The 27,993-nt window shown below is 37.1% G+C and overlaps 1 protein-coding gene across 2 annotated transcripts; it reads left to right on the top strand.

Moving 5' to 3' along the window:
• Positions 1-7: 7 nt before the first annotated feature.
• LOC145967276 (PTB domain-containing adapter protein ced-6) lies at positions 8-27,763 on the top strand. 2 transcript variants are annotated; one of them, XM_083092014.1, is made up of 9 exons: positions 8-154; positions 21,754-21,863; positions 21,965-22,032; positions 24,897-25,079; positions 25,199-25,525; positions 25,656-25,870; positions 25,945-26,159; positions 26,229-26,455; positions 26,543-27,763. In XM_083092014.1, exons 2-9 carry the CDS (start codon positions 21,791-21,793, stop codon positions 26,615-26,617), a joined length of 1,383 nt encoding a protein of 460 aa, XP_082948140.1. In that variant the 5' UTR covers positions 8-154; positions 21,754-21,790; the 3' UTR covers positions 26,618-27,763. The 2 variants fall into 2 exon arrangements, with proteins under 2 accessions (XP_082948140.1, XP_082948141.1); XM_083092015.1 differs by lacking the exon at positions 8-154 and adding an exon at positions 10,424-10,603.
• The last annotated feature ends 230 nt before the right edge of the window (positions 27,764-27,993 follow it).

The raw sequence follows: 27,993 nt of genomic DNA, 5'->3' as shown, positions 1-27,993 counted from the left end.
CGCGCGCCGGGTCCGCCTGAAGTTCGCTGCGTACCTTTTCCCACTCGCATTGGTGAGTCGTGTGTCCGTCGGAGCAGGTGGATTACGTTCTTCGGGGAAAGCGGCGGCCCGTGCGAAGAACGTCACCGGACAGCATAATAATCGGTCGTGGCCGGTAAGTGAAAACTTGCATACATTGCACGCTTTCGAGTTTCCCGAAAAAAAAGGTGAGTGTGTCACTCGAGTTGCCACCTTGAAGCTTTTTTCGAATGACCGCGCGCCTAAATACAAGGAAAGTATCTTTTCAAAGCGTATCGCGTACGCGTACAACTTGGACTTTCTATTTCGGCATTTTTATTACGAACGCGATCGAGCGTACGATGGAAGAATGCCGTAGTTGGAAGGAAAGAACGCGTAAAGGTCACAAATCGCGGCGTCACAGATCGGGACGACTTGTCTCCGCGTTTCGATTCCCGAGGAAGAGTAGAAGCGATCGCATCCTGCGCTCGTGTGTGTCCTTGATCCGGTCGCTCCTCATGCGTGATATCGAGCAGCTCGCCTTTTTTCCACTCTTATTTATTTACCGCTTTATCTCGAGAATTGAATTTCTCGATATGATCTCGTCAAGTTTGATTTTCATATTGTATTCTTCCCGCGATATCAGCAAAGCAAATGAGTCTCTTTACATTTTTTCTAAAGATCTAATGACATGTTAGGATTTCTACAATTTCAATCATCTGTAGACATGTAAAATTTTCTTCCGCGCGAATGTAAAAATGTGTAAATTACTCCTATATAACTTTTCAAAATAGTCGGTTTCAGCTCTCGTTTACTTATACCATTGTTTACATCGTGTGCGCGTGTGTTTCATTCGTGTTTTGATTTACATGCGGAGAACGTGTAGGAAATTCGAAAAGCCCGAAAACGATTCCGGGAAAGAAGGAACGCGAGAGAGTTGAAAACATGTTATCGGTGTATTTCTGACTGATCCAGCAGACAACTCGAATGCGGCTTAATTGTAAATAATAATAATGTAAATAGTCTCGCGCGAGAGCAGGTTAAATTTCTGACGCGCGGCGAATCGACTCAAGGACGTCGCGAAAACGTTCGCGCGCGCCATCAAATGTCAGAAGCACTTTTACCGTACGAATCGTGACCGTTTTCATGCGTGGCTTGTGTCCTTTCGATCGAGTGACGAATTTTGCGGATCTCGCTAGGTGGTTTACATATGTAAACATATTTAACTATTTCAACAATCTGTCAAATCGTTTCTCTCTCCCTTTCTATGTTTTCTCTCTGTGTGTCATTTTATTATTTATTAGTCATGTATGGTTTTCGTACATTTCTTCTTCTTGAATGTTGAAAATATTAATGTCATCGACCATGCAGATAACTGTTCGTATCATACAGACGCCTACTCTTCGTCCTGTGCGTGTGTCGACTCATGCGTTCGTATCCTTAAATGTAAAGTTGTTAAAAAAAAAGTAACATATATATATATATATATATATATATATGTATAATGGAATGATATTTTAGATTATTTATGACTGATTTGCGATCAACTGTTCGAAAATGATATTCAAAATATTATACAATAAATACTCTCATAATAAATACAATATATACTCTCTAAATTAAATAATTACTCTCACAATAAATACAATATATACTCTCTAAATTAAATAATTAAATAACTAAATCTCTAAAATGTAATACAGCGATTTAAAGAAACGAATTTATTCGTATATTTATAAATAAATAAATCGAACAAACTCATACAAATATATCGAACAAACTCATACAAATATAAAAACTATATAAAAAAACTCGGGATTTTCGTTGTCATCGGTATCGTAAATATTATTGTCTGCGAAGCGATGAAAAAAAAAACGCGAAACGTCATAAATTTTTCCTTTCACACAGATAGGCGCATTCTAGGACAATAACGGAGTTCTTTAAAATACGGTATTTGTGTGTCTCGCGCTTTAATCATCCGCTAATCATCGCCGCGCAAGTCATCGAAATGATTGATTAGTCGAAACAGCTTTCAATTAGGACGGGGATTAAACCGTCACCCAGTATGTGGGAATGAGCAACACTCGTCGCATACAGCTTGACGATTGCATGCGTGTGCGTGCGTGCAGCTGGTTGCATGTCCGATGTTGCCGACCAATGCAGACTGACAAAAGCGACCGGTTTAATGGCTAGATGAGATAGAGCTAAGCGAATCGGCTTTTAAAGAGTCACCCGGTGCACAGACCGCACGGCGGAAGACACATTGAGAGGAACAGCCGGTGCGTGTGTGTTGCTTGCAGGCAAACCAGCCAGGCATTCGAACCTTCCGACAGGACTTGATGGCGTCACGTCATGGCAAACTATGTCTGCTTCGAGTCACTTTGTACGCCGTTCTCTCATGCCACGTTCTTTCCCATATCTTATCGCTTTTCTCAAATAATCTGTCAAATGAGCGAGAGTTCCGGTTTGGGCGGACACGATAAACCAACAAGTTTGTAAGATAAAAGTGAAAAATACAAAAATCTTGAAAAGACAAACGATGAAATTTGTTGTTTCAAGGCGATATGATATTTTTATCTATTTAAATAGAAAATAATGTTATCTATAGTCGATTTATAATCGATAAAAGTGAAAAACACAAAAATCTTCTTGAAAAGACAAACGATGAAGTTTATTGATGTTTCAAGACAATGCGACATTTTTATCTATTTAAATCGTAAATAATGTTATCTATAATCGATTTATAATCGCAAATAAATCCTGTTTGCTTAAATTTTTAGACAAACCTAACTTTAATACAGAGATGTCGTAAAGATGTTTGAAGATAAAACAAATTATGAATTCTATTAAATTTTACATAAATGATTGCTAATTCTCGTATTTTTTAATGTAATTTTAAAATTAAGAGTAATCTGTTACATAAACTTTTGAAATTATCGTTGATTATTCGATTTATTCTACGATATATAAAACCATAGCGATTTCAAGATGAACCGAACGATAAAGAATCCGCGCATCTTGTACGCGTTTAAGTCACCCGGTATAAACAAGGGTAGCAATTTATCGGTAAAAAAAGGAACCGCGGAAACATCGGTTGTCAGACAGAGGCAATTTGCTTTCTAGATGGCGAAATAATTTGCATTTTAAGGATTATCGTGGTGCACGATAACCGCCGGAGACGGCGGCGCATCTGGATACGCTTTGACGGTACGCATCCAACGCTGAAGGAAGGTTCGCCTAGTTACGACACTGCGAGAGAGCAGCAGGAAAGCGGTAATACCGCAAAGGAACGGTCGACTGTTGTTTTCGTTTCGCTTTGTCTTCGTATTCCCGTGCTGCCTACATACGCGAGCCACGTACGTGAAATGTCATTAGACCTGGACACGAGCGACACGAAGCGTAACAGACCCCAATATTAACTCACAAATTTTTAAACGCGATATAGAATGGCTAATAGCCTCTTTTCATCTCTACGGGAGAAGAGATTTAAAAGACGGGTTATTTAAATTTAAGTAAAATTTCATACAAGAGAAATACTCAACTCGCTTTTTTCTTCATGTAATAAAGTGTAAAAATTGATCGGTTTATTGCAATGAAATTTCAGTTTTACTTTCCTTTGCTCTTGAAAATGACTCGCACCTGTAAGAACCACCGAAGAATCTCGCACCTGCGAGACAGATGTCGGTGTAATCTTTCATTTCTTAGATTCAGCGCGAAATATTTCACGCTGACAACTCGATGCAACTTGTAATGCTAATCATATTTTTTTATCCTTGCAAATAGTTTTACATAATACAGTAACTTCAACGAAATTTGCATATTGTATGTTAATTACTTCTATCAGCAGGCAATATTCCTCGTGCATGTGTGTGAAATTTATGTTGTACCAACATACTTGACACTCTTTTGCATTTCCAACTCGAACATTAACAAATCACTTAAATTCCTTTCAAGATGCCTATCGTAAAAAGGAAGAGCTCATTCTTTAAAAACATTATCGACATATCAACATTGGAGTTATATTCTAGTTATTGGTCTAAATATAGTCTCTCGATATATACGTATATGTTGCAGATAAAACGGTATCACAAGACTTTCAGATAATTCTATGTTGAACGTTGTCGCTATGCGTGCATGTAACGGTGCAAACGGCCCCGATGGGTCACCCGGTACATAAAGGGAAAGAGAGAGAAAGAGAAACGTCGACCTTCTATCGTGCAACGACACAATGTTGGCGCACGAAAATGCGGGCGAAGAGATCCATGGGATGGCGGTCAAGAGCATGGTCGAAGGGACCAGCTGGTTTCTTGGAATGATTTTGCGATTTAAATACGAGAATATTCCATGGTCATAATAAGCAACAGTCACATAAATTAACATGGAAATCAACTGAGTCTAGGAGTCGCGAGATTACGAAAGAGACCATGCTATCTTTAGCACAGTAAGAAAGAATAATAGCTTATTTTTATTTATTTTATCGATTATATTTATTAATTTTATCGATGTGTATTTTAAGTAATATCTTTTAAAAATTTAATTAGAAATATTTTTATAATAAATATAATAATTGTTATTTGTTACAATTGTAATTCTTTAAATTTGCCATTTTTAATTAATCGAAACGAGACGCACGATTTATTGCAGTATGCTCAGTTGACGTGAAACAGATTTTGGTCGATAAAGCAATCGATAAATTATTGGTCCGTCATATGCATTATTTATGAGTCGAATTAATGGAGAACGATTTTGAATGCCAAATTGAACGATGTGGTTTTACCGTCGCTTTTTATATTGTTTACAAATCTATGGAAATATGGCACGGGTGTGCCGCGTGATCGAGAGGTAGACGTTTTTGTACCTGGTAATCGTAAAAATGCCTGTAAAACGCCACGTAATGCGGAGATCGGCAATCGACGTCGTTCGTGAATCGCGTTTATTCTGGTGATTAATGCTCGACTTGCATTTTTTTGTCTGCGAAATTTGCATGCACGATTCGCTCATTCATCGAACGTAAATATTATGAAAAAAAAAAGTATAACGACATAAAAAATATTATATTTATCAATCTCTATGTGTATATTTACGTTCATTATACACATTTTGTACGTGTATTATTTATATATATATGTGGAATTTTTTAATAGACTTCTTAGATACTGTCAAAACGAGCCGTGATTTGCAAGTATAAAGATGCACTCCTGTCAACGAATGGAATATAAATTGATTCTGATAATAGCTTTATTGATGGAATAATTGATGGAGAGAATAGACGCTGTTTGATGCGTCTTTAAATGTCCATTGCATTGCGAGGAAGAGATTTAAAGAATGAGACGTAAGAGGAAGGCCAAGTAGGAAGTCGACAGTTGCAACGTGACTACCGACTTCTTTAGCCGTTTTCTTGAGACAGAACGAATCCGTATCTACGTATATACGTTCTATACATATGGAAGATGCGTGTACGCATATGTACGCGTACTTGCGAAGCGTTCGTTCGCACGCGCGTAAAACTGCATTCCACGATAATTTTATATTCCTCCTGTTGAAGTTGCTTCGATCTCGACGATCAAGCTTTTAATTTGATAGAGAAAAATCAAGGCGATCTATCTTTATATTATGTACACTTCTAAAATAGAAATCTCGTTGACAGTTATAGCTATAAAGTTAATAGCTAAAAAACGAGAAAGCAAAATTTAAAAAATTCAAAATTACATGTACCTCTATAATTTATAATTCTTGAATTTATGTATGAATTTTTATTGCACGAAAATATTTTTAAATAATTCCTTTGCGTTTATCCGATCTCAAGATCGTATGTTGGCGATTAAAGTTGGAAAACCATCATCGCGGAAGCGCTCATTTCTTCCCGATAACCTTCGTTCGCGCATTGTCGACGCAAAAATTATACGTTCCGAATCCATCAATTCTATTCCGCCAACTTCTCTCTAATACCCGCCGTTTCCGTAATCGTCATCGACGTCAATTCGATGATATAATAGTCCGCGCTTCGCGTATCGCACCATTAATTTCGAGTTATTAAATTCCTGTTTAATTGACTAGAGAATTTTCTGAGAAATACTCAGGTTCAACGAATGAAAATCTTTAGAGATACTGTTGTAGTTTTCTTATTATTTCCGACCGGAGACGTATTATTTTATACACGAATTAAAAAATTGTCTGTCACGTGTTTCGTCGATAGAATCGTGCTATATTATCTACTCACGATCTTACGTTATATAACACGTATGATTTATATCGCAACAGTACTTTATCACGGTGTTAATACATTGCAAACAATTTTTCAAATTCTCTCGATATTTACGATGCTGAGTAGTTTGGAAATTCTGATTTTTTGTCGTGATTGAGATAAAATCTCGAATATCAGAAAAAGAGTAAATCGAATCAAACGTGGGATTGATCGACGCACGAATATTTGAATAATTATGTTATCATTTATATTCATGTTATATAAAATCAAGACGATTTTTGCAAATACATGCATATATATATATATATATATATATATATATATATATATATATATATATACAGGGTGTCCCGAAACTACCGCTCGATATTTTAAAGGCAGATTCTCTGGCCAATTTAAAAACGATTTTTCCTCAGCAAAAATGTCGCGGCACTAATAGTTTTCGAGTTATAAACGATTGAAAATAAAGGGTTTTTCGCAAACTAAGGCTTATGGGAATAAAATATTAATAAAGTCACATTCTTTAGTTAATTTTAGGTAGAGTTACTTTAATAGAATTTTAATTTAAGGCTTAGTTAGAAAGATACATGATGACAAAAATTGGGAATATGCAAAAAATAATGATCTCCCTCGACATTTTCGCTGAGGAAAAATCGTTTTTAAATTGGCCAGAGAATCTCCCTTTAAAATATCAAGCGGTAGTTTCGGGACACCCTGTATATATATTTGCATGCATATGTATATATGTCATATGCATTATTTATATATATTTTTTTTCAACTTTTTTAAAGTCCAAATTTCTTTTTATTCTGAGATTTATACAATTTATTATATGTATGATAATTCGGCGATTCATTGAGAATTTTTTATGTGATATAATTACTTGAGTCCTTACGATCTCGTTCCATGCTTGACGCGCTCGCGATGATTGCGGCTAGAGATTGCGAGATTTCACGCCCGTGCGCGTGATCCGTGCGTTTTGCGCGAACGTCATTACGAAAAATGAAAGTGTAAATCGGAGCGCGCGCGTGGGAGAGAGAGAGAAGGAAACGAGAAGTCGCCCTAATAGAAAAATGCACTCATCAGCTGCACCGATAACAAGTGCATCGATATTCGAGATAGATGCGGCGTGTTCTCCATTACTGGGAATTTCAAGAGATAAATCGCGGCTTTGTCTTTTACCCTCTCGACGTTTATCAAGTGGGCGTACAATATGTGCATACGCAAATGCGTTTTCCAGCGAAGCTTTTAGGTGCGCGTACGAGATTGCTCCCATCAGTCGCGGATTCCAGTCGAATTACGCACATAATATAATTATTTCTCACGTAATGCAAAACAGGCCGGCGAGTCACACCGACGCGCGTTCATTTTTATGATAAGCACCAGGTCGGCCGTTATTATGTAAAGTAAAGGCGCACTGTGCACGCACGTGTATACACGGGTAAATTCCTGTCCCGTTATCACGCGGCTCACAATGCCCGTAAAAGAGGCGATTTCACGAAAACTTACACAGGGAATATCGCCGGATTGATTTCTCGCGAGAATCGATTTACGCACGATGACAGTATTACATTGTAAAATATTCTTATCACGTCGCGGAAGCAATTGGCGAATTTGAAGCTTCATTAGCGATATTCGTGGATAATTACGATCAATTCTTGTTTCATCAGCGATATGTATGTTGCACACGCGAGCGAATTGAGAGATACTTTCCCTACTTTCGCGTACGGCTACTGTTGGGAGGCTTCTATAATAATGGCGATTGAGCATTTTTTGGATTTTGAATATTGACCATCGTCGTGGCAGGTGAAACCAGAATTTGAGAAAGTTCCAAAAAGATGGACGAGACGCGTGGAAATTTGCATTCGCAGTTTGGGATCGTGAGAGATCGATAGACGAAAGTCTATTTGCGGAAATCACGACAAGGAAAAAGAGGAACCAAAACAAAAATTGTGCAACCGTAGCCAACCTTTCGGCAATTGGTTGTATAATGAATGAGGCGACAAGAGTGGCTGCGCGAGAAAAAAAAACCGGTTTTCTGCCTGGACGCTGAATCACACCTAAAGCCTGTCCTGTGTTTAACATTCTCGCCGATTCGACGCACTCACCCTGACGCAAACGCCATAACGCTTTAACACGGCGTTTTGTTTGGAAGTACCGCGTTTCGCTGCGCCACAACTGACACACGGAAATCCCAGATTTCTTTCTGCCAAAGCCGGTTTCGGCTCGGAGATAAAAATCACTTTCTGTTTTTATAGTGTGTGTTTGTGGTACGACTTTGACGAAGTCAAATTTTTTATCAATTTTTCATCAATCGCCGAAGAGGAATTTGCTCCGATGCGAGATTTTACGGTCGTATTTTATCGCTGACGCCGATGTGTTAAATTTTTTCGCAATCATATAGTTTTAATCTTGGAAAAGATTATCTTATCGCAAAAAAGAAATATTCCTCGAGAAGATTTTTGCTTTAATTTTTGCTTTAATAATCATAAAATGTAGATATTAAAATTTCTTATTTTTTTATGGTGACTTTTACACTGATTGTCAAGTAAAAAATAGCGATTTATACAGATTGGACTTTTCCTTCTAGTTAATTTCTTCAAGCGTAATGACTTGTGAATTTTCCGATGTAAAATAAAGAAAAGAAAGAGAGGAAAAAACGTGGAAAAATACGATATCTCGCAGTCACACACCTCTTACGTCGCGCTTGCGGAACGGCCCTCATGATTTCGCAATTCGGCATTATTTTCTCACAAACGGTAGTTGAATGCGCGTTCTCGCGGATGGTGACTACTCATAAAAGAGAGACGATAGTGTGTGTGTGCATGTCTATGTGTACGTGTGTACGGGGTCACTTGCTGCAAATGTTTCACATTTATACCGCGACAAATGCGTAGAAGTGCACGTGCATCCTGTCGCGAAACTTCGCCCTGAATTTCATTTTCGTACGCGTCAATGTCTATAAAATTTTTAGAAAGAAAATTTACGAATTTTTGCGCAATTTCGATCTTATAAAAAGAGAGAGAGAAATTTCAAGAGGCGAAAGGATTTTATAATTGCCGCGATGCCTACGCAGCCGGTGAAAATCTCTCCGGCTGCGAAATCGCAGTCTCATTCGCGGGGAATGAACGTAAACAACGTAATTTCGGATGAATCTAGACTTCGGCGTTGCACGTCCCGCGCGAAAATGATAGCTATATTTATTCACGACAATTGATACACAGTTCATTCTCCCGGCATCTATAGCGGGTCGAGTGAATTGAATTCGTCGAGTGATTACGCGGGGTTTAAAGGTTTCAGTCCACGGTCTCGCGCGTTAACATTCGCCGACGAGCTATGAATAGAAAATGGACCATGTAACCATCATCGGCCGATTGTTCCGAGACGATCTCGGTTGCGGCGCCGGTTATCCTCTTATCTATTTAGCGCGAAGGGATGGAGATGGATCTCCCGGTCGTAAGAATATGCGACTCGGTCTCCTTCTTTCCTTCTCTTTCTCTCTCTTTTTCTCCGTTTCTCTCTCTCTCTCTCTCTCTCTTCGCCTCCTCTCTATAACGACCCGCGATGGAGGACGGACAGGCTCGGCGGTCTCGGCCGTGGCTGGTACCGCCATCCTCTCGTATCCCTTCTCATTCTATCGGATCATCTACCATCAACGATTGCGCTCGCTACTCTATTCTGCGAAGAGCCGGCGCGACAACTCTCGACCGACCAGTCCCTCTCTCTCTTTTTCTCGTTCTCACTTCCAAGTACGTATCCCGGAGATACGAATTTCTGCAGCCTATTGCTATAGCGCTCTGCTCTCTCCGCCTTTTTTCTCACCCGACACACCTTTCTGTCATCTCATCAAAGTCGGAAATTCCATTACCGGCGTGGGAGGAGCGCGGGACGTTTCTCCGCAAATAACCGCTTAATTTAACGTTTCCCGGTTCTCTTTTTCCCCGTTAATAACAGGATAGATAACGAACAATTCGCGAAATAGATGGATGATGAGGACGGGTCGAGACCCGACCGTGGCTGGTGGTACCACCAGCTCGTATCAGTCGCCGTTTCACCGAATAATCCACCTAGGCGGCGAGCGATTCGACTCCCACGACCGCTCAGAATCGGACGCGGAGAAGAGATCGGTCGCGCTCGTCCGCGTCCGGTTCTTCTCGTCGCTCTCCGCTCTTGCTCCGCACCCCGTGGGTCGCTTCGACGACGAGCAACGTGCGCGCCGCGCACTCCAGTCCACCGCGAGCCATCGGTCGGGTGGAATCTATCGTTCTGTCGCATCTTTGAATTTTACCCGCCTGTCGAGATATATTTATCTGCTCCATTCCCTACGCGCGAAGTTTGGGAATGCGTCCCGCGCGACCTCGTTGAATGTCAGTGAGTCGTTCGTACGAGCAAGGACAGTAGGTGAGTGACTTTTGCGCGAGAGAGGCGCGATGGCAAACATATATGTATATATTATTTGATGGAGATTTAATATATCGGAAATATTCATAGACGATAAAAATTGTAGGACTTTACTTTCTATTCTTTACGATTCTAATTTTTAATCGGAGCTATATAAAGATGATGTAAAATACAGATGACATTATTTTCTCTTTCTCTCTTTTTATATATAAAATTATTATTTTATATAATAATTATATAATTATTATATAATTATTATTTTATATAAAGATATCTGTGTAAAATCCTGACGTTGAAAGATCATTACTTTAACATTGTCATTGTTATCGACATCCGGCCAACGTGCGCGAGATAGTCGGACAGACGTCATTCGCACGTGCGAAATTTTCTTGATTAAGCTTAATTACCAACGCAACGTCGTTCCCATCGCGCGCGGATTCGAAAGTCATCGCACGGAAACGAGCGAAGATGGTCCCTTCATCCGTAACTAATGACGAGCTAATTTCGCGATAAGCTTCGTATAATTAGGGGCTGATTGTTGGCTCGTTTTCACGGAATTTACGTCGGAAAAACTGCTGTGGTTTTAGGGAGGCGCGGGTAATAAAATGGGTCATTCCGTTCTCTCTCCGCGCGAGTGAAAACGCGCGAATAGAATCGCTTGGACGCGAATAGAATCACTTTCTTACGTCGAGATCGCGAGTCTGATCGCGCGAGCGGAGAGAAAGATGAAATCATAACGAGTGACTTTACGTGTTAGTCTTGACAGGGCTTTTCAGTGAAATCCGTGAATTACGGGCGGACGCTCCACTTTTCCTTAAGCGTCGTTTCGTCCATTATTTTCTTACATCGAGTAACACGAAGGCCTCCGCCTCTCGACCGGAATCGATCTTCGACTCTCGACGGCAGCTGGTCGCGAGTTTCTTCGCGCCATTAAAGGTTTTACCCCTCTTGCTGGTTTTTGTAGAGTTCTTCTTTTCAAGGAGACGAAAATATTAAACGCGATATAATACGCCTATAGAAATTATCACTTACTCGAAGAAAGAGTTTCTTTAGCAAGAAACACAATGATATTTTAAAAAGATGGAAAATTTAAGATTTCTTTCTTATAAGCATATATTGTACGTGAGATCGTAAAAATTACACATTGTTATTTATATTTATACGATTCTTTTCATTATTTATCTACTTATATTAACTTAAAAAATTACTGACATTTTCGGTCAAGTATATTATACAAACATTAGTCGATAGATAATTGTAATCTGCCTGACTTTGAAATAAAATTTTACTATTAAAGTTTTAAATTAATTTTATTCAAGACACATTTTTTAGGCACCTTTTTAAATTATATATTGTATTATATTTATTTAAAAAGATTTTGACGACTAATACACACATTGATAATTCTAATACATTATACTATAAGTGACTTTGACACTTGCTTTATGCGTTCCACCCGCGCGCCCTATCCGCGTCATTAATTTCATTCGCTCCAAGTGGTCCGATTTGAGCGGGGATAAATTTATCACCGCTTAATTATGCGCTCGTAACCGCCCAATGATAATGGCTGATAATGGCGACAGTAAATCTAGCGACAATTAGCCAGTCGCGACGTTAAGCAACGCGCCTCTCTGAATAAAAGATAATGATGCGGCTCTCATCCCGTTTCCTCGCGAGGAAATACAATTAAACAGCAGCTACTGGGAGAGTCGCAAGCATCTCAGGAAATAACAGTATTAGTTTTTACAAGGCCGTCTCGTTGGTCGGTTGTCCTTTAGGGGCACCAAAGGCCGCGCTGCTCGTTATAGCGTGTCTCAAAGATAGTCAATCGCTGGTTCCTTTTATTTTGAAATAAACCAAGGATGTCGAAACGGATAGCGATACGCATAATGATGAAGTATCTAGAAGAATCTTATCATCAAAACAACAATAATATATTAATAATGATTGAACGCTTCAGCACTTAAGGAATGACCTTTGATTTTCTCCGTTTCAAACAAATTCCATCTTACCATTTTAAAATCTATTGTTCGCGATGTGCATGCATTTCTGCATTGCATTTCAATAAATCACAGTGCATACATTTGCGCGAAAAATAACGATACAATTCGTGAACACGAGTCCTCTTTTTTTATTATTCATAGAATCATTGAAAAATGCAACTCGATACAGCTGAGTCGAGAATAATCTTGTTAAAATATTGTTCTGATTTTTCAAAACAGTATCGAGAGTGTCATTTTTGACGCAATAAAGATCTCTTGAGCAAAGGTTATCGATTTACGCCATAAATAAGTTTTAGCGATAAGTAGGTTTAAAAAATATTATTAAGCGCCACCAGGCACCAGTGCCTCGAAAAGTTAGGGTTATCGGTAATCGAAAGACCGTGAAAAACTCGTGTCAAAGGTTGACGCGATACAGCGAAGCAATCAATACAAGCGTTAAGTGTTTGTGAAAAATCACGTCGAGACTGATAGAGAGCGATGGACGCCGTGACTTTTTTTTCACGTAAATTTAACCGTGCCTTATCCTCTCGTTGCTCTGAGAGGATAAAACAAGGAAGATAAATCGAGTACGTGTCAAATGATCGAAATTTAAAATGCACTTTAGTAGATGTCCAGAAATCTTGAAACTTCTTTGATGTCCTTTTGTCAAAATAAGTCGAAACTTATCTTAAGATTTGTTTTTGTCTAACTATAAACATCGCATTTGTTACAAGATAAACAATATTTACAAAGGAGATTGTAGTTTTATCGTTTCTACGATATCTTTAGGGCATATTTTTCCATGCACAGTGTTTTAAAATAACATGAATTATCAGAACACCCATTAACGTCTCGCGCCTATCTTAGAAAGATGCTACTGTTTATCTCTCTTAGAGCGACATGGTATTTTGAAAAGATAAAGCTGCTTATATACTTGTGTGCAGGGAATATCTGTTATATAATTCCCGCAAGAACATATGTGCAGTAACATATGTTGATTATACATATGACAATTATGAATCTTAGAATTAAATTTATGTTACATATAAATCAAAGCGTAAGATATCCTGTGTGAGAAAATCACATTTATTAATTAACATCTATAGGTACATGGTGCATTATCATGTGATGAGAACCAAGATTTGCATTAAACCGACACGCTAGTAGATGTATATTTGAGGAATATAGCGTATATCAACGTTTCCTCTTTCAGAAAAGAAGAGAATAATTTTCACACAAATCTTGTTTCTCCGCCATTAACAATACCGCAATCGATTTATACGTACTTATCTATCATGTTTGACGCGATACATAATTGTCCGGAAGCGGAAAATTTTCTGTTGGTACATCCTGCACACGTAATGTATACAATAGCACATTTTACATTTGGTGTGGGAATATTAGACGCTGGTTTCTTTTCGCTTGTTACCTGGGCATTGTACCCACAATATATCGCTGGTATAAACGCTGTGGGATAACGCGCTTATATTTAAAGGCAGATATAGAGCGAAGAGAACAAGAGAGCGTTGTTGCGTGTTAAAACTGACTGAGAATTTTAATGAACACAAATATCGAATAACAAATTAATGAGTCTGAAATAGGTCAGATACGTTTTTATTCGCAAAATATAGGTAAACATTAGAAAATGTAAGACTTTTGCGAAAAAATGATGTCATTGGTCTTCTGGCTGCTGAAGCTGAAAGAAAAATGGACAGTAGATGAAAAGATAAAAGATAGTGTGAGATAAAAACAAGAATGCGCGCTTGATCTTTTTTTATTTTAAACTTAAATTTTTTGCAACGAAAAATTAAAGCTATCGTGATGATAGTCATTTGGGTCACAAGGTTTTTTTTAAATAGCATTGCGCCGAGAAGGCGTCACGGGAACTCGGGAGAAAGTGCGACCGGGGGCATTTTCTAATTGACCGCATCCGCCGGAAAAATGGTTCACCTCGCCAAACTTATAGTCATTCAATGGCGATTGTATGGTCCATAGACTCTCGGCTAATGATTCGCGAAGAAATCCGTGCGATCTTAATACGCTTTTTCACGTCATCCTTTCTATGCAAATCAAATATTCACTCGTGCTCGCGCGCGCTATCGAACGGATCTTTTTGCGTTCCGCTCGCCGCGGATCGCGTTCAAGATTTCCTTTTATTTTTCGAATGAAAGTCTCCACTATAGAAGAATGTTTCTAATAATAATTTCACGACTCTCTCCCGATATACTTGTGTTTATCGTTTTAAGAAATTGATTCTCTATGCGAAGCTGAATACGTCCAAGATGCATACAAAAATGCCCTCAAACCTTACGAACCGCACATCTTTTCACGCAAAAAAGTGCGTTATAATATTTATTACACATTGAATCTTAATTTCAAGCGGAATTTCGCAGCGATTTTAGGGATGAGAAAGAGAGCGGCTAATTCTTCGCTGAGGAAAAATCGGCTTCACTGTATTTTCGCCATAAATGAAAGGAGGACGCCATAGGTTCAAGCGGCGACTTTTGATGCGCATGGTACAGAGCTTCGGATGAGTGCTCCGTCAATTCACCGACCGACCGGATCTACGCGAAGCATCTAGGCGAGGCAAAGATTGAATTAACAGCGATACTAATTGGCCACCGGCACCGCCAATGGTGGCCAGCAGCTGCAGCTGCAACGGCAGCGATTGTCTCGTTGACGGTGGGGGAGTTTCACCTTGAAACGTTACGCAATCCATCGCTTCAACGTATGCACAGCCGGGGTCAGAGAAGCTAGAGGAGCTTTAGACTTACCGCTGATCTGTGTGTTTAACGGTCGCCTAATGGTGCCAGTGTCGTCGAGCAATTACACAAATTCCATGAAAGCGTTTTCTCGTCGCGACGCGAGCATCCGTCTTTTTCCGCGACATAACGGCTACTTCATGAAGCGATTAGACAATTACACTTGTCGTTTTGCGAGGGAAAAACCGAGGTTTCTTTGGACCGAGGTTCGGTTAATTATTCAAATAACACGTATTTACTGTAATTGCTAGTTCGGATCTCTTTATCCTTTATGGTTAAATTTTTTTTTCAAAATTATAATATAAGATACTATAGGAAAAATATAATATTATAATGATGGGGATATATACGATAATATAGGAAAATTCTCGCCGAAAGCTTTCATTGACTGACAAAATTGGCGGCGAAAGTTGTTGACATTTGGCGCGGCGGGAGTGTGTATATATTTATGACTGTGCGGCCAGGAGAAACAATGTATGATTATTCATTATTCATGACGTGATTGTTCACGGTAACTATACATTTTAATGATTTGCAAATGGGCCGGCGATTTAAGTAATGTCAAAGTCGCATCGACGAGACACTTTATAAGCCTTTTGCGTGTTGTAACTTCCTAATTACTTCTTTTGTAATCTTCGAATCTTTTTGTAATCTTCGAAATTACTTGAATTAACTTTTTAGTTACTTACATTAAGATCGCGAATGCTATTTGCTGATTGAATTGAATTTCTCTTCTAAACCGAGCGGATATTTCCTTAATTATCTATATTGAGTACCAATAAGTTGAAATTGCTCCTGGTAATTTTGTTGTTCACTCCCGGAAGCACGTGTAACCTTAAGTTTGTCCGATGAGTGGAGGATAACGGCTCGATTAAGAAAATGAAACCTAATAACAGTTTAAATCGTAACAGAAGGTTCTTTTTCTTCTCTCACTAGTTACTCAAGAAATAATATTTTTTATTTTATTATGTATACATTTTTCCGTACAATCCATGTAAGATATGCTACGTGGTGTACATCTCACGGTTAATTATATTCATTAGCAGAAAGAAAAGTCAAGTCTAATGTTATAAATTAAAACAGTTTACGTGTGTCTTTTTATATACCTATGATTTAAATATTCACTCATGCGCGGCATTCAATTTTCACGCATCATCGTTTATCATTCGATTATTTTTCATGTTTCAAGTAATAGCCAGCCAAAGTGTCATTAATGTATATATCGCTATCCTTGAATGCAGTACGTCTTATAATGCCACGTGCAGCTGGACACGCATGTGTTTCGTGCTAATAATGCGCGTAGCTATTAGCATACGTTTTTACGGCGCATCTCTTTTGATCGAACACTGAATAGATTGTCTCGAGTGATTATTATTATTTATGTTGTGAAACACACATATACACACGCATATATATTATGTGTGTGCATACAATTTTAATTTAATAACTGCGTATATTCGGAAATTCCGTTTATAAAAGTGTAAGAAAATCATTCTGCGTCTTTCGTCCCATATAAATATTAAAACGGTTGAACAATAAAATATGTGTATAAATCCGCTATATCTTAACTTGCAAACTTAACAATACCTAATTAATCCTGATAACATCCTCAACGAATGATATATGGCGTAAAAAAACGTAAAAAAACCGAATACGATTCAGTTATGATTATTTTAATAACATTCAATATGGAAGCGAAATGAGATAACTACGAATATCTTCCTCTTTATTAACACTTGCAAATTTTTTTCACAAAACATTCGCATATTTAATTTTATATTTCTAAAATGAAAAACTTTTATATCGTCACGAATAACAGATTAAAAAATAATATCGACGTATACGTGTCTCAACAATAGTTAGGGTCGCGTTGTCGTAATGTCGGTTGCTCAACAGTGCCATTTGTGAAAACGTCGGCCGCAAACGCAGGGTCCTTTATGCAGTCATGATTTTTCTTTGTGTTTCCGGAGAGTGGCGTCGAATAGAGGATCCTTTCATTTGTACGTCAAGACACGATCGCTTCGCGTTTACGTTTCTGACACTGGAATTTCGACTCTCGATTCGGCCATCCTGAATGTCATCCCGTTACATATGTGAAAGGCTCTCTATCTATTTCGTCCAGTTGCACGTGTCATGCGTATATAAAGAGATATAAGAAGATACATATGCAACTCGTAATATTGTTAGCGAATAACTTCTCATGGCAAATAATCGCTAAATGTCGAGCTCTTCCGGGTATAACGAGCGTGATACGGAAACGGAACTTTTTTTTGCCAATAAAGAGTTTATTCACGTTCGATTGGCGATCAGAAAAAAACAGAAATTGCTGTAGCAGTTTATAACGCGATCATTGCTATTAATAGCTAATTACGTGTCGAGGAAACACACTGGTCGATTATTGCCTTATTGAGGCAAGTTCGACGATATCTTGAAGCGTTTGGTAAAAAAAAAGCCGATACTTTCCATTCTTCTTATCGCGAAATGGATCACGAATAATCCACTCGGTGGATGCAGGCGTTTCTCGCATGCGAATCTGCCTTCGCAAAGTTGCTATCGCGTCTATGCGCGGTCGTGCATGACCCGACGAAGGTTCTACTTTCTTCGGTGGCCTCTCTAGAATCAATCCCGTCTTACGAACACAGCGTACGTAAGCAATGCACGCGGGTAACATGCGTCACACATTCTACCTGGACTTATGTATTTAATAATAAACATAGTCGAGTTCTCGCTTTCGCATAATAAATTGTATGGCAACTTTTACTACTGCGAGCTAAATCTTAACGATGCATCTCCCTCTTCGTTATGAAAACTTTGCAAGCAACTTTCACGATTCCCATAAGGGAATCTCTCTCAATCGCTCGAAAAAAAACTCAACGACCGTGTCAATTAGAGGAATAATTCGTAATCTGCAATCATGTAACGTTGTTAAAACGTCAAAAGAGATATAGATGCGGGAAGATAGTTATCTATGCGGAATCCAGATAAAAGAGAGGAAAGAATGCAACCGTTTATTATCTATTATTAGGGAGGCAGACAACGTGCAACGTAAACAAATACATTTATCCCTTTTATAATGAAAATTATATACGAGCCGATGTTTCTATGATCATTAAACACACCATGTCTGTAGCTCTTTTCCGTTCTAAATAATCGAATGCATGAGAATTTATTTATTACAGTATCGCGCAATTAAAAAAATTACATATTTCACATTTTTTTAAATTTATTTTTAACGCAATGAATTAAAAATATATCTAGTTATTTTTTTAAAAATGTATTAATTTTTATAAAACTTGTTCAGAATCTTTTCTTGTATCGCACCGATCGGTATAATTTTCTAACTGCAACATTGTCTGTGTGGTGCGGATGCGTTTTTAATTATCAAGGATTCGTATGATTATCGGGAGGATTTATAATTGGCGAAATACCAGTTTAATCGCTTCGTGTAATCACTATTGTCCGCCGCGAATCGTAATCACGACGCGCTCGGCAAACACGCAAGGAGAGTAGGAACGAGGGCGGACAGTTTGATGTATCGCACGACGGAGAAAGAGAGCGGCACAGATCTTGCACGGCGACGGGCCGACACAACACGCGGCTTCGGCGCTCTCGACCTCTTTGCGTCTACGTGGGAGGAATAGAGGAAGTCGTGCATTAAATCCGAACCTCTCCGCCACCTTTCAGCGCTTAAACGCCTCTCAAATGGCTTGGCCATCGTCGCGCACACTTGTGCGCAAAATGCACAAAAAAGCGATTGCGCCCATTTCCGAATTAATCAACCCCTCGATCGGTCTTTTCCTCGAGAGCTCCAGGTTTCTCTTTCAGGACGTTCGATATCCGTGGTTGGTCCATAAATTGCTTATCCTTGAATATACGTTGACATATCATGTATATATACGATGCCAATCTTGCACCACGTTCCATCATCCGCTGACATTCAGCTTTCGCATAAAATATATCTTGATGAGATATCCTTTATTTATTTATTAAAATATCATCGCATGAATATTAATTGACGATGCAAAAATTTATTGCAGTTTTTATCGTGGTATTTCATTTTTTTTTTTATTTTTGCAACAAATTTTTGCATGGCTATAGCCATGCTAATTATAAGCTCAAGTTAACGCAACTGTTGGTTTTAACGAAACCGACCGGAATAAATGTTACAATAAAATTGGATATAAAACAAGAAATTAATGATAGGAAAAAAAGCACTAGTTCCTGTTTGTATTTCATTTGATCTAAATTTTATTTGTGCTAAAATAGCTGCGTGCTGCTAGCTTAACGGACATATCTGAGAGCCCCTCAGCGACTCTTGGACTTTCTCGCTCGCGCGTATCGAGCGGAAAGATTCCAGTCTCGACCGCTCACTCGTGATTGCGCTCATTGCCGAATTAACTGCGAACGTCAGACGTTCCCGTTCACACGAGTGGAAAAATTCTGAGACTTCGTGCTCGACCGAATGCAATGGCAGGTGACATGAAAATCCGGCTAAAAATGATAAAAGTTGCCTTTTTTTTTTTTTTTTTTTGCGAGAAACGTACAGTTAATCTCGTCGGTTAATCTCGCGAAAATATCCCTGCGCTTCGCTGCGTGTTATATAATCAAATTCGCGATTGCGCGCGAAAAGATATCCAAATATTTTAACAGTTATTTTTAGTATCCAAGGTAAGTTTGAGATTCCTCACGTTGGCATATGATTACGTTAACTAAACAAACGTCAATTAGCAATTTACTATCACTTTCAAAATTACAATCCTTGGTCTATTATAGCGCGTCTTTTTTTTTAATTATCTTTAGAGGAATCTTAAAGTAAAATTTATTTATAAAATCTTAAAGTAAAATTTATTTATAAAAAGAACTTACACCAATAAAATAAAATAATTCACGATATCATTGATGCGCGTCGCATAAGTCAGATGTCGTAAATAATGATTAGAATACAGGCACTTTACATCATCGTTTTGTTATGCTAGAGTTGCAGAATAGATATAGAGATATGGGATCGCTTTAAAGTTGGAACATGCGTGACGAGACTTGCTACGCAATGCGTCGATCGCGCTCCATCTGACGTTTCCATCTACACGCATATGATCCAATTGGACGCTCAATGTATCAAAGTATGAGGTAGTGTCATGCGGGAGATGATGAAACGCGAAAGGATTTAGCCTTCGTCCTCAAGGCTGACCGCTAGTACACCGCCAACAATCGTCCGCGGTTTAAGTCGATTTACACATGGCTCAAAGCTTCTCCGAGAAACAATAGACTGTTAACGAGAAGGCTCTTCCATTTAATCTGAAATTATCATAATAATATATATTTTTAAAGAGAGAAAAAGGAGAATGAGACACTTAAAAAATGCTAATGGACAACACGAACGTAAAAACTCCGAACGTAAAAAGAAAACTTGATGCGTAACATGTATATGTGTTAACGTGCATGTAATTGACCTGCTTCTCTATATGAATACATATAGACTTTGCATCGAAAAAATTCAATCGCATTCCTCTCTCGGAATGATAAAACTGGATCTAGCGCGCGGATAAAATACAGGAGGGGGTGGGAGAAGAGTGACTGAGAGACGTCGAACAAAGATTTCGCGGCTGCAATCGTTTCCAATGAAGGAGAGGACATAATGCACGCCCTCGTTGCATTCTCCTCCAGGGCCGCGTCAATACAGACCTGCAATTCATAGCTGCAATTCATTGATAATCCAATTGATTCTCCGGTATAATAGAGCCACGGAGTTAAAATAACTATAGCTTTTGTATGATTAAACTACTCCAAATTTAAGCAGTCTTAAATGGATTTAGAAAATCCAATTTAATCTAATATAAATTAATGATTTGAAACTGCTGAAATTGAAATTAATATATTGAAACTATAAGATACAATATATTTATAAAATTTATATACATATTTACAAATTGTATTATGTAAGCTTACTTTGAGATTACAGTGATATAACTCGATATAGTGTTATTCTTTTTTGAAACATAATGAGAACGCCTTTTAATTACAAACTCTCATTGATCGCGATAATGCATAGTTATTGCATCGTACGTTGCATCGTGCAAGAGGTTTTAATGCGGTGGCTAGAAAGTGATTATCGGGGTACGGAGATATAAAAGCGAGGGAGGTGATTGGGCGGCGAGATTGTGGAAATAGGAAGAGAGAATGGCAACCTGGACAGTGTCCAAAACTCGTGTTTCACCTCATAAAAAATTGAGGGAAAGAGAAAATTATAGATTACCATTTTTTTATCAGCATTTTTTTCTGAGCTATCTATAAGTTTTTAGAGAAATCGTTCTATCTAATGTTAATTGCAAATTTAAAGTTAAAATTTTTATTAAATATTGGGCTACATATTATATCTATGCTAATCGAGAGACGACATTTGTTGCAGGAATCTAAAAAGTCGGTAGTAGCCAAAAACTGACAGCATGAGAAACTCGACGTTACTGAAGTGGGCGCAAAATTCGACGAACAATAAAAATCAGCCGAATAAAAATGGGGGTAAGTAAAAACGGATCCGCTAAAGTACGTGCGATTAGCATTAGCAAATATCGGCTGTGTATAGTGAAAATTGAAAACCATCATGACTTGCTTGTTCGCAGGAACGAGCAGAAACTGGATACATCCACCAGATGCGCTCCAAAAAGGACATATCGCCTACCTAGTCAAGGTATTGTGCTGTTCCTATAATACCATAAAAATTCCTTCATGTTGAAATAAATTTATATTGAGATGAGGAGCTAATTTATATTCTGATTTTTTAAATATTTTTTTCATTCAAATATTTTTATTACAGCAATTTTAAAATTATGATATCTACAATAACTTTCTCTTGTACGATAATTCGCATTTAAAAATTCAAAATTGCAAATAACGTAGCGATAATTATATAAAACATCGGATAAAATTCCTATTTTTTTTTTTTTTATAATTTTTTCCCAAGTCTTTTCCGATGGAATGCGAAAATATTCTTGATTAATGATATATGATGTTAGCGTGTGCACGTTGGGCAAAGTTGTGGCACGCGATTGTGAAACCGTGGGATAAACAACGACAAAGTGACAAGTCTCATCCTGGCACCGTTTCCCGATATCTCGAAACCGACTCGAATGAAAGGTCGAGGTCATCGCGACGCATGTCGTCGATCTTTGCGGCCATTTTTCCCGCATTTATTTCATCTCTGGTAGTTATAATTGAATCGAAACTTACAGAACGGGATATCTTCATTACATGTTCGTGGAATTTGTTGACGCACGTACGTCTAATTATCTTACATTGCTAACGAACGTAATTAAGCCAAGTCGATTACTTTGTCGGGTGGGACACGTGAATTCGTGCACACTGCGTGAGAAAAACTGAAGAAATTGCTGGCAACTATTAAGTAATAATCAGCGGAAGGATGAAGATAAAAACAGTTGTTTGAGAATAAAATTATATAATCTTCCGTTCATTTAGTCTTTGTCTCTTTTTACAAATATTATAAAAAATGATAAAAGAATATTTCTATATTTGTTAAATTGTATATTCAGTAATTTATAATGTAAATTATTCTATTTTTCTACAAGAAATGTAATCTTTAAGAAGCAACTTTATAAATTATAAGAATTTGTGAGAATTAAATTATTTCAGCAAAAAATTCGAGATGGCAAAAAGAATTGCAAGTATAGGACTAAAAAACTTATAGACGTCTCATATAGAATTGGATTTAATATGACGAGAGGAGTTTAATATTTCATCAAAAAGTGACTGATGTAAGACGAAAGTGATTCGAGCGATTTACACTTTCTAGTCGATTACGAATTTCATTATTCGCGGAGAATGACTTGCGCAGAGATAGAAAGAAAAACACTCTCCATGATCTGCATCGATCTACACTCGAGGCGCGTTCATTCATTTCGTGTCACCCGGAAAAGTTGCGCAACGCGTAACCGTGCACCCGTCTGCCTTTCGATTCGAATTGTTACCAGCACGTATGTAAGTTTCACCAATGAAACTTAGCGAATACCAAGTGATATCATGGATGAATTATTGTTCGAGACGCTGGGATCGAGTCGATGTGAGTTCATTGAACTTCGAAACTTTGCGAGCGGCCAGATTTCACTATCTCACGAACGAAACGTATGTCGTCAGCACTAAACGCGAAATAGCGGAATTTTATTCGGATTTATCTTTTTCGTCGGACTCGATTTCCCCATTTCAAATCTGCGCGTTTCTTTTCGGGAGATATTCCGCCGAAGAGAAAGAGTTTCTCCGCGTGATGCAAAAATATAGATATTTCATACTTTGATCGCATGCAATATTAATTTAATTGCTTACTAAATTAGGATTATTATAAAAATTATAAATATTTTTTTAATCTTTAATAACAACTTTTGAAGATGCAAATTTTACATTTATAAACTTTCTAATTCTTTTGCGATTATATAAATCAGTTGAAATGTCCTTTTACGTTTTTATATTTTTCTTGCGGTTGTTTGTGCAAAATCCTTGTTTTGTTCCTACGAAAATTAGAAATATGTTGCAATTATATGGAACACAATTATGGAACGCTATTAAATTATCAAAATCAATTTCGTATGTCATATACCGTGCAATTGCGCATTACATCAGATTTGCGTAAGCAAGACACGATTTCGTCATCCAGGGAAATGTGATCGAGAACATAAAAGAATATTAAACAAATCAAAGATCAATAAACTATGCAGTAAAAACGTCATTGTAGAGCGATAATCACGCAATTTATCTGTATTGCGTTTATCGCATCCTTCATATTATGGATTAAAATGTAAAAATATTTTATCGAGCACGAAGAATGCTAGATGTGCACTGTATTCTCAAATGTTATTGCGAAATATTTCTGGTTTTTTTTTCATTTACTTCAATTTGCGAAACTGCGACGAGTTATAATTAATTACTGATTAGTGTGCATGTGGAATGTGTATATACTTAGTCTAATTTTCCGTCTATGCATCTAATTTTTCTATTTGTTTTCCGTATCGATCAAATTTATATGTATGTATGCCTATCAATCTTTTTTATTTTATTATTTTCTATAATTCGCACGATAAAATATTTTTCATTTGATAAATAAAATTTTGATATGATTTTCGGATGCTCAATTTGGATCTTGTTGTGCATTCTGATTTATTAATATATCTGTAAGTGGTTAAGTAATTTTCCTTTAAGAAATATTGCTTTGATGAAAGATGTTGCGCATTGTCTATTTAAATATATATATATATATATATATATATATATATATATATATATATATATATATGTATATGCAAAAGATTTATGATGATTATAATGCAAAAATATTCAAGCTGCGGAAGAATGCGCTAAAAAAAACATCATTAATAAAGAAGTATATTCGTGTCACGTTCTAAGCGTGTATTTTTCTTGGAAAGGTTACACGCAACATTTCCCACGCCGTGTTGTCTCAGTATTACTGTTTATTTTTTATATTGCGCACACGAAAGAACTTCCGCCTGACTTTATTTCTCGTCATCTTTCTATGATTTAACATTTTAGTATTTGGGCAGCACAGAGGTAGATCAACCTAAAGGCATCGATGTTGTCAAGGAGGCGATTTGTAAGCTAAAATTCAATCAGCAACTCAAGAAGAGCGAAGGCACAAAAACGCCGAAGGTCGAGCTTACCATAAGTATCGATGGCGTAGCGATACAAGAACCAAAAACAAAAACGACGCCCAAGGTTTGTCGAGATAAAAATAATTTTTTAAATTTAAATAAGAAAAAGAAGTCTTTTTTTTATTTATTCGTATTTTTATAACTCGATTTGATCCGTGATTTAATCGAGGATTATTTTTACAGAGAATTATGCATCAATATCCGTTGCATAGAATTTCATATTGCGCCGACGACAAGGGAGAAAAGAAATTTTTCAGTTTCATCGCGAAGGAGGAGGATGCAGAAAGGCATACGTGCTTTGTTTTTGTCAGCGACAAATTAGCCGAGGAAATCACACTCACCATCGGCCAAGCTTTCGATTTGGCTTACAGGCGGTTCCTAGAAACATCTGGTAAAGATTTGGAAGCGCAACGACGCTGCATGGTGCTACAGCAAAAAATAAAACGACTTGAACACGAAAACAACATTTATCGGCAACGGCTGCAAGATATCGCAGCTATTAAAGGCTCGGTTAGTATGTAAATATAAATAAAAAATATTTGATAAAATATTTTTATTGTATACTTTTTAATGCATATATGGATTAATTGATTAATTGTATGTGTATGTGCAATACTGAAAATTGTTAATCCCGTTTTAGGCGGATGTGTCAACATATCTATCACAGCATAATCTATCCGATATTCTTCATGTACCTAGAGCTCCGTCGGACTCACCGCAAGTCAATGGCACAATTAGCAAAACACTACTAAATACGAGCAGCGACAGTAACGGAAATACATCTAATGGACCCCAGCAACCGCCGCCAGTTCCGCCGAGAAGTTTCGAGAAAAGTTTCGACGATGATTTCATGGGGTATATATAAAATCAACATTACAAATTTTATTAATCTCTTTTTCTTTGATTTTATACTTTTTTTTATTTTATAGAAATGAGCCAGTGTCAACGCCATCGGTTGGTACGAAATTAGAAGGGCTGTTGATGGACGAATTTGAGGAAGATTTTAATCCAAGGGCTTACGAGACTGCAGCCAATGGTCTTACCAACCATCAATCAAATAATAATTCACTCCTTAATGGTCAAGTATCTTCCGGATCAAATTTCTTTTCGCAATCTAATGGCACAATCAGTCCTCCGCCTCTATGTAAGTATTTAATTTATAAAAATAAATGTATCTTTCATTATCGCTGAAAATATTATATTTTATTTCCAGTGGCGCCACCACCAAAGACGAAAGATTCGAGACGTCAAAACGGAATCAAAGAAGATCTATTCGGTAGCATTCCTTTCAATCCCACGCCAACGCTAAATATAAAGAATGACTTTAAGGATCCGTTTGAAATGGGAGAATTTGGAGCTTCGACTATGACGTCAAATCCTAGCCAGCAAGAATTGGAAAATGCTATTGGTCTGCTAGATAAGAGGCTACTGGAGATGAAGGTGAAACATACAATTTCATTCAGTTTTTAAATTTTTTAGAGTTTTTGCTGTAGACAGATTATAAAACGTGTAATGTAAAATCTCTAGGATGGTTTTAGCAGAGGACTGTGTATTGGAACTGATGACTTTTCTTTGGAGAGCTTGGATCCGCTTCGAAATTAAACTCGTCGAGCAAGCCGAAAACTAGAAGCGCTCGAACAAGAACTTCATTAGTACTCTCGGATACAGAGTACGCGAAAAGATAAAGTAATTAGGAATTATGTCCATGTAAAACCAAAATTAGTCAATTATTATTATTACCCTGCTCGTATATTTATGATCATGCTCGATATTTATAGTACATATATGAAATAATTGTATAAGGCGTGTATCCTTCTACATTCGCTGATATAATATGTACTATTTTGTTCGCTTTAGAATTGGGGTCCAATTTAACGTACTAGGAATGTGTTATCGTTGTTTCTAATGAGTCAGTGAGACCAGATCTCAAGTTGACCGCTAGAGTGGAACGAGATATTATTCTAATCGAGGTCACATAATTTTAGACGAGAATTTGTTTTACACGCGCGGCGTGCGCATATATATATATATATATATATATATATATATATATATATATATACAAACATATACTAAAACAGATTTTATCGCGAATCTCTCACATCGACGATGATATACTTGCGTCTTTTATATTTTTTAATGAGATATTAAAAAAAACTAATGAATATTGTTAATCCTGCAGCCACCAAATCGGATAATCGCAAAGACATTCAGTCTTTAAGAAATTATTCGAATCTCTAAAATTCTAAGAGATTAATTAAAAGAAAGTCGTAATATATATTTTATATTCGGTTTAGTTTATAAATTAATTTCTTCTTTCATTCAATCATCTGTTAAAAAGTGAGTTAGTAGATGACAAAAATGGAGCACTAACTATCTGTAGCATTAGAGATCACACTAATAGTATGAATGCATTGATTCATCCATCGATTGAATTTGTACACTCCATATATCCTCTTTCTTTGGTCTGTCATTTATTCCTTACACCTTTCTTTTAAAGATAATAATTGAAAAGAAAGGTTTAACTCTAAGAACATGAGAGATTCTATTTGTAAATTTTATAGTAATCTCTACTGCATTATGATAATAATTAAATTGACCAACGTAACATGGAGTGTTAAACGAGTTTATGCTATTCAAAGAGGATTAGTAATTATGTACATATGGAATTCTATATCTCTTATTATTGTTGCTATATTGTTTAAGAATCATAGTTAAGAATATAGCATATGATTATTACAACTGAAATATTGGTTATTTGATGCGTCTTCCTTATATATAATCGGTATATTAAATTTCAGAATTATCTGAAAAAAATTTTCTCTCTCTCTCTTTCTCTGTTATGATAGCTGTTATCACTCTCCTTTTGTCTTTATAAGTAAAATATCATTTATAAGCAATTATCACATTTTCAATTTTTAACTCTGATTTAAATTATCAATATTCATAAAACTCTATATTATATTCTATAAAAATTA

Source organism: Camponotus vicinus, unplaced genomic scaffold, assembly GCF_025532165.1.
Source record: "Camponotus vicinus isolate PSW18456_S1 unplaced genomic scaffold, iyCamVici1.0 SCAF_2, whole genome shotgun sequence".
Lineage (NCBI taxonomy): Eukaryota > Metazoa > Arthropoda > Insecta > Hymenoptera > Formicidae > Camponotus > Camponotus vicinus.
This window is presented reverse-complemented; position numbering and strand designations above follow the sequence as displayed.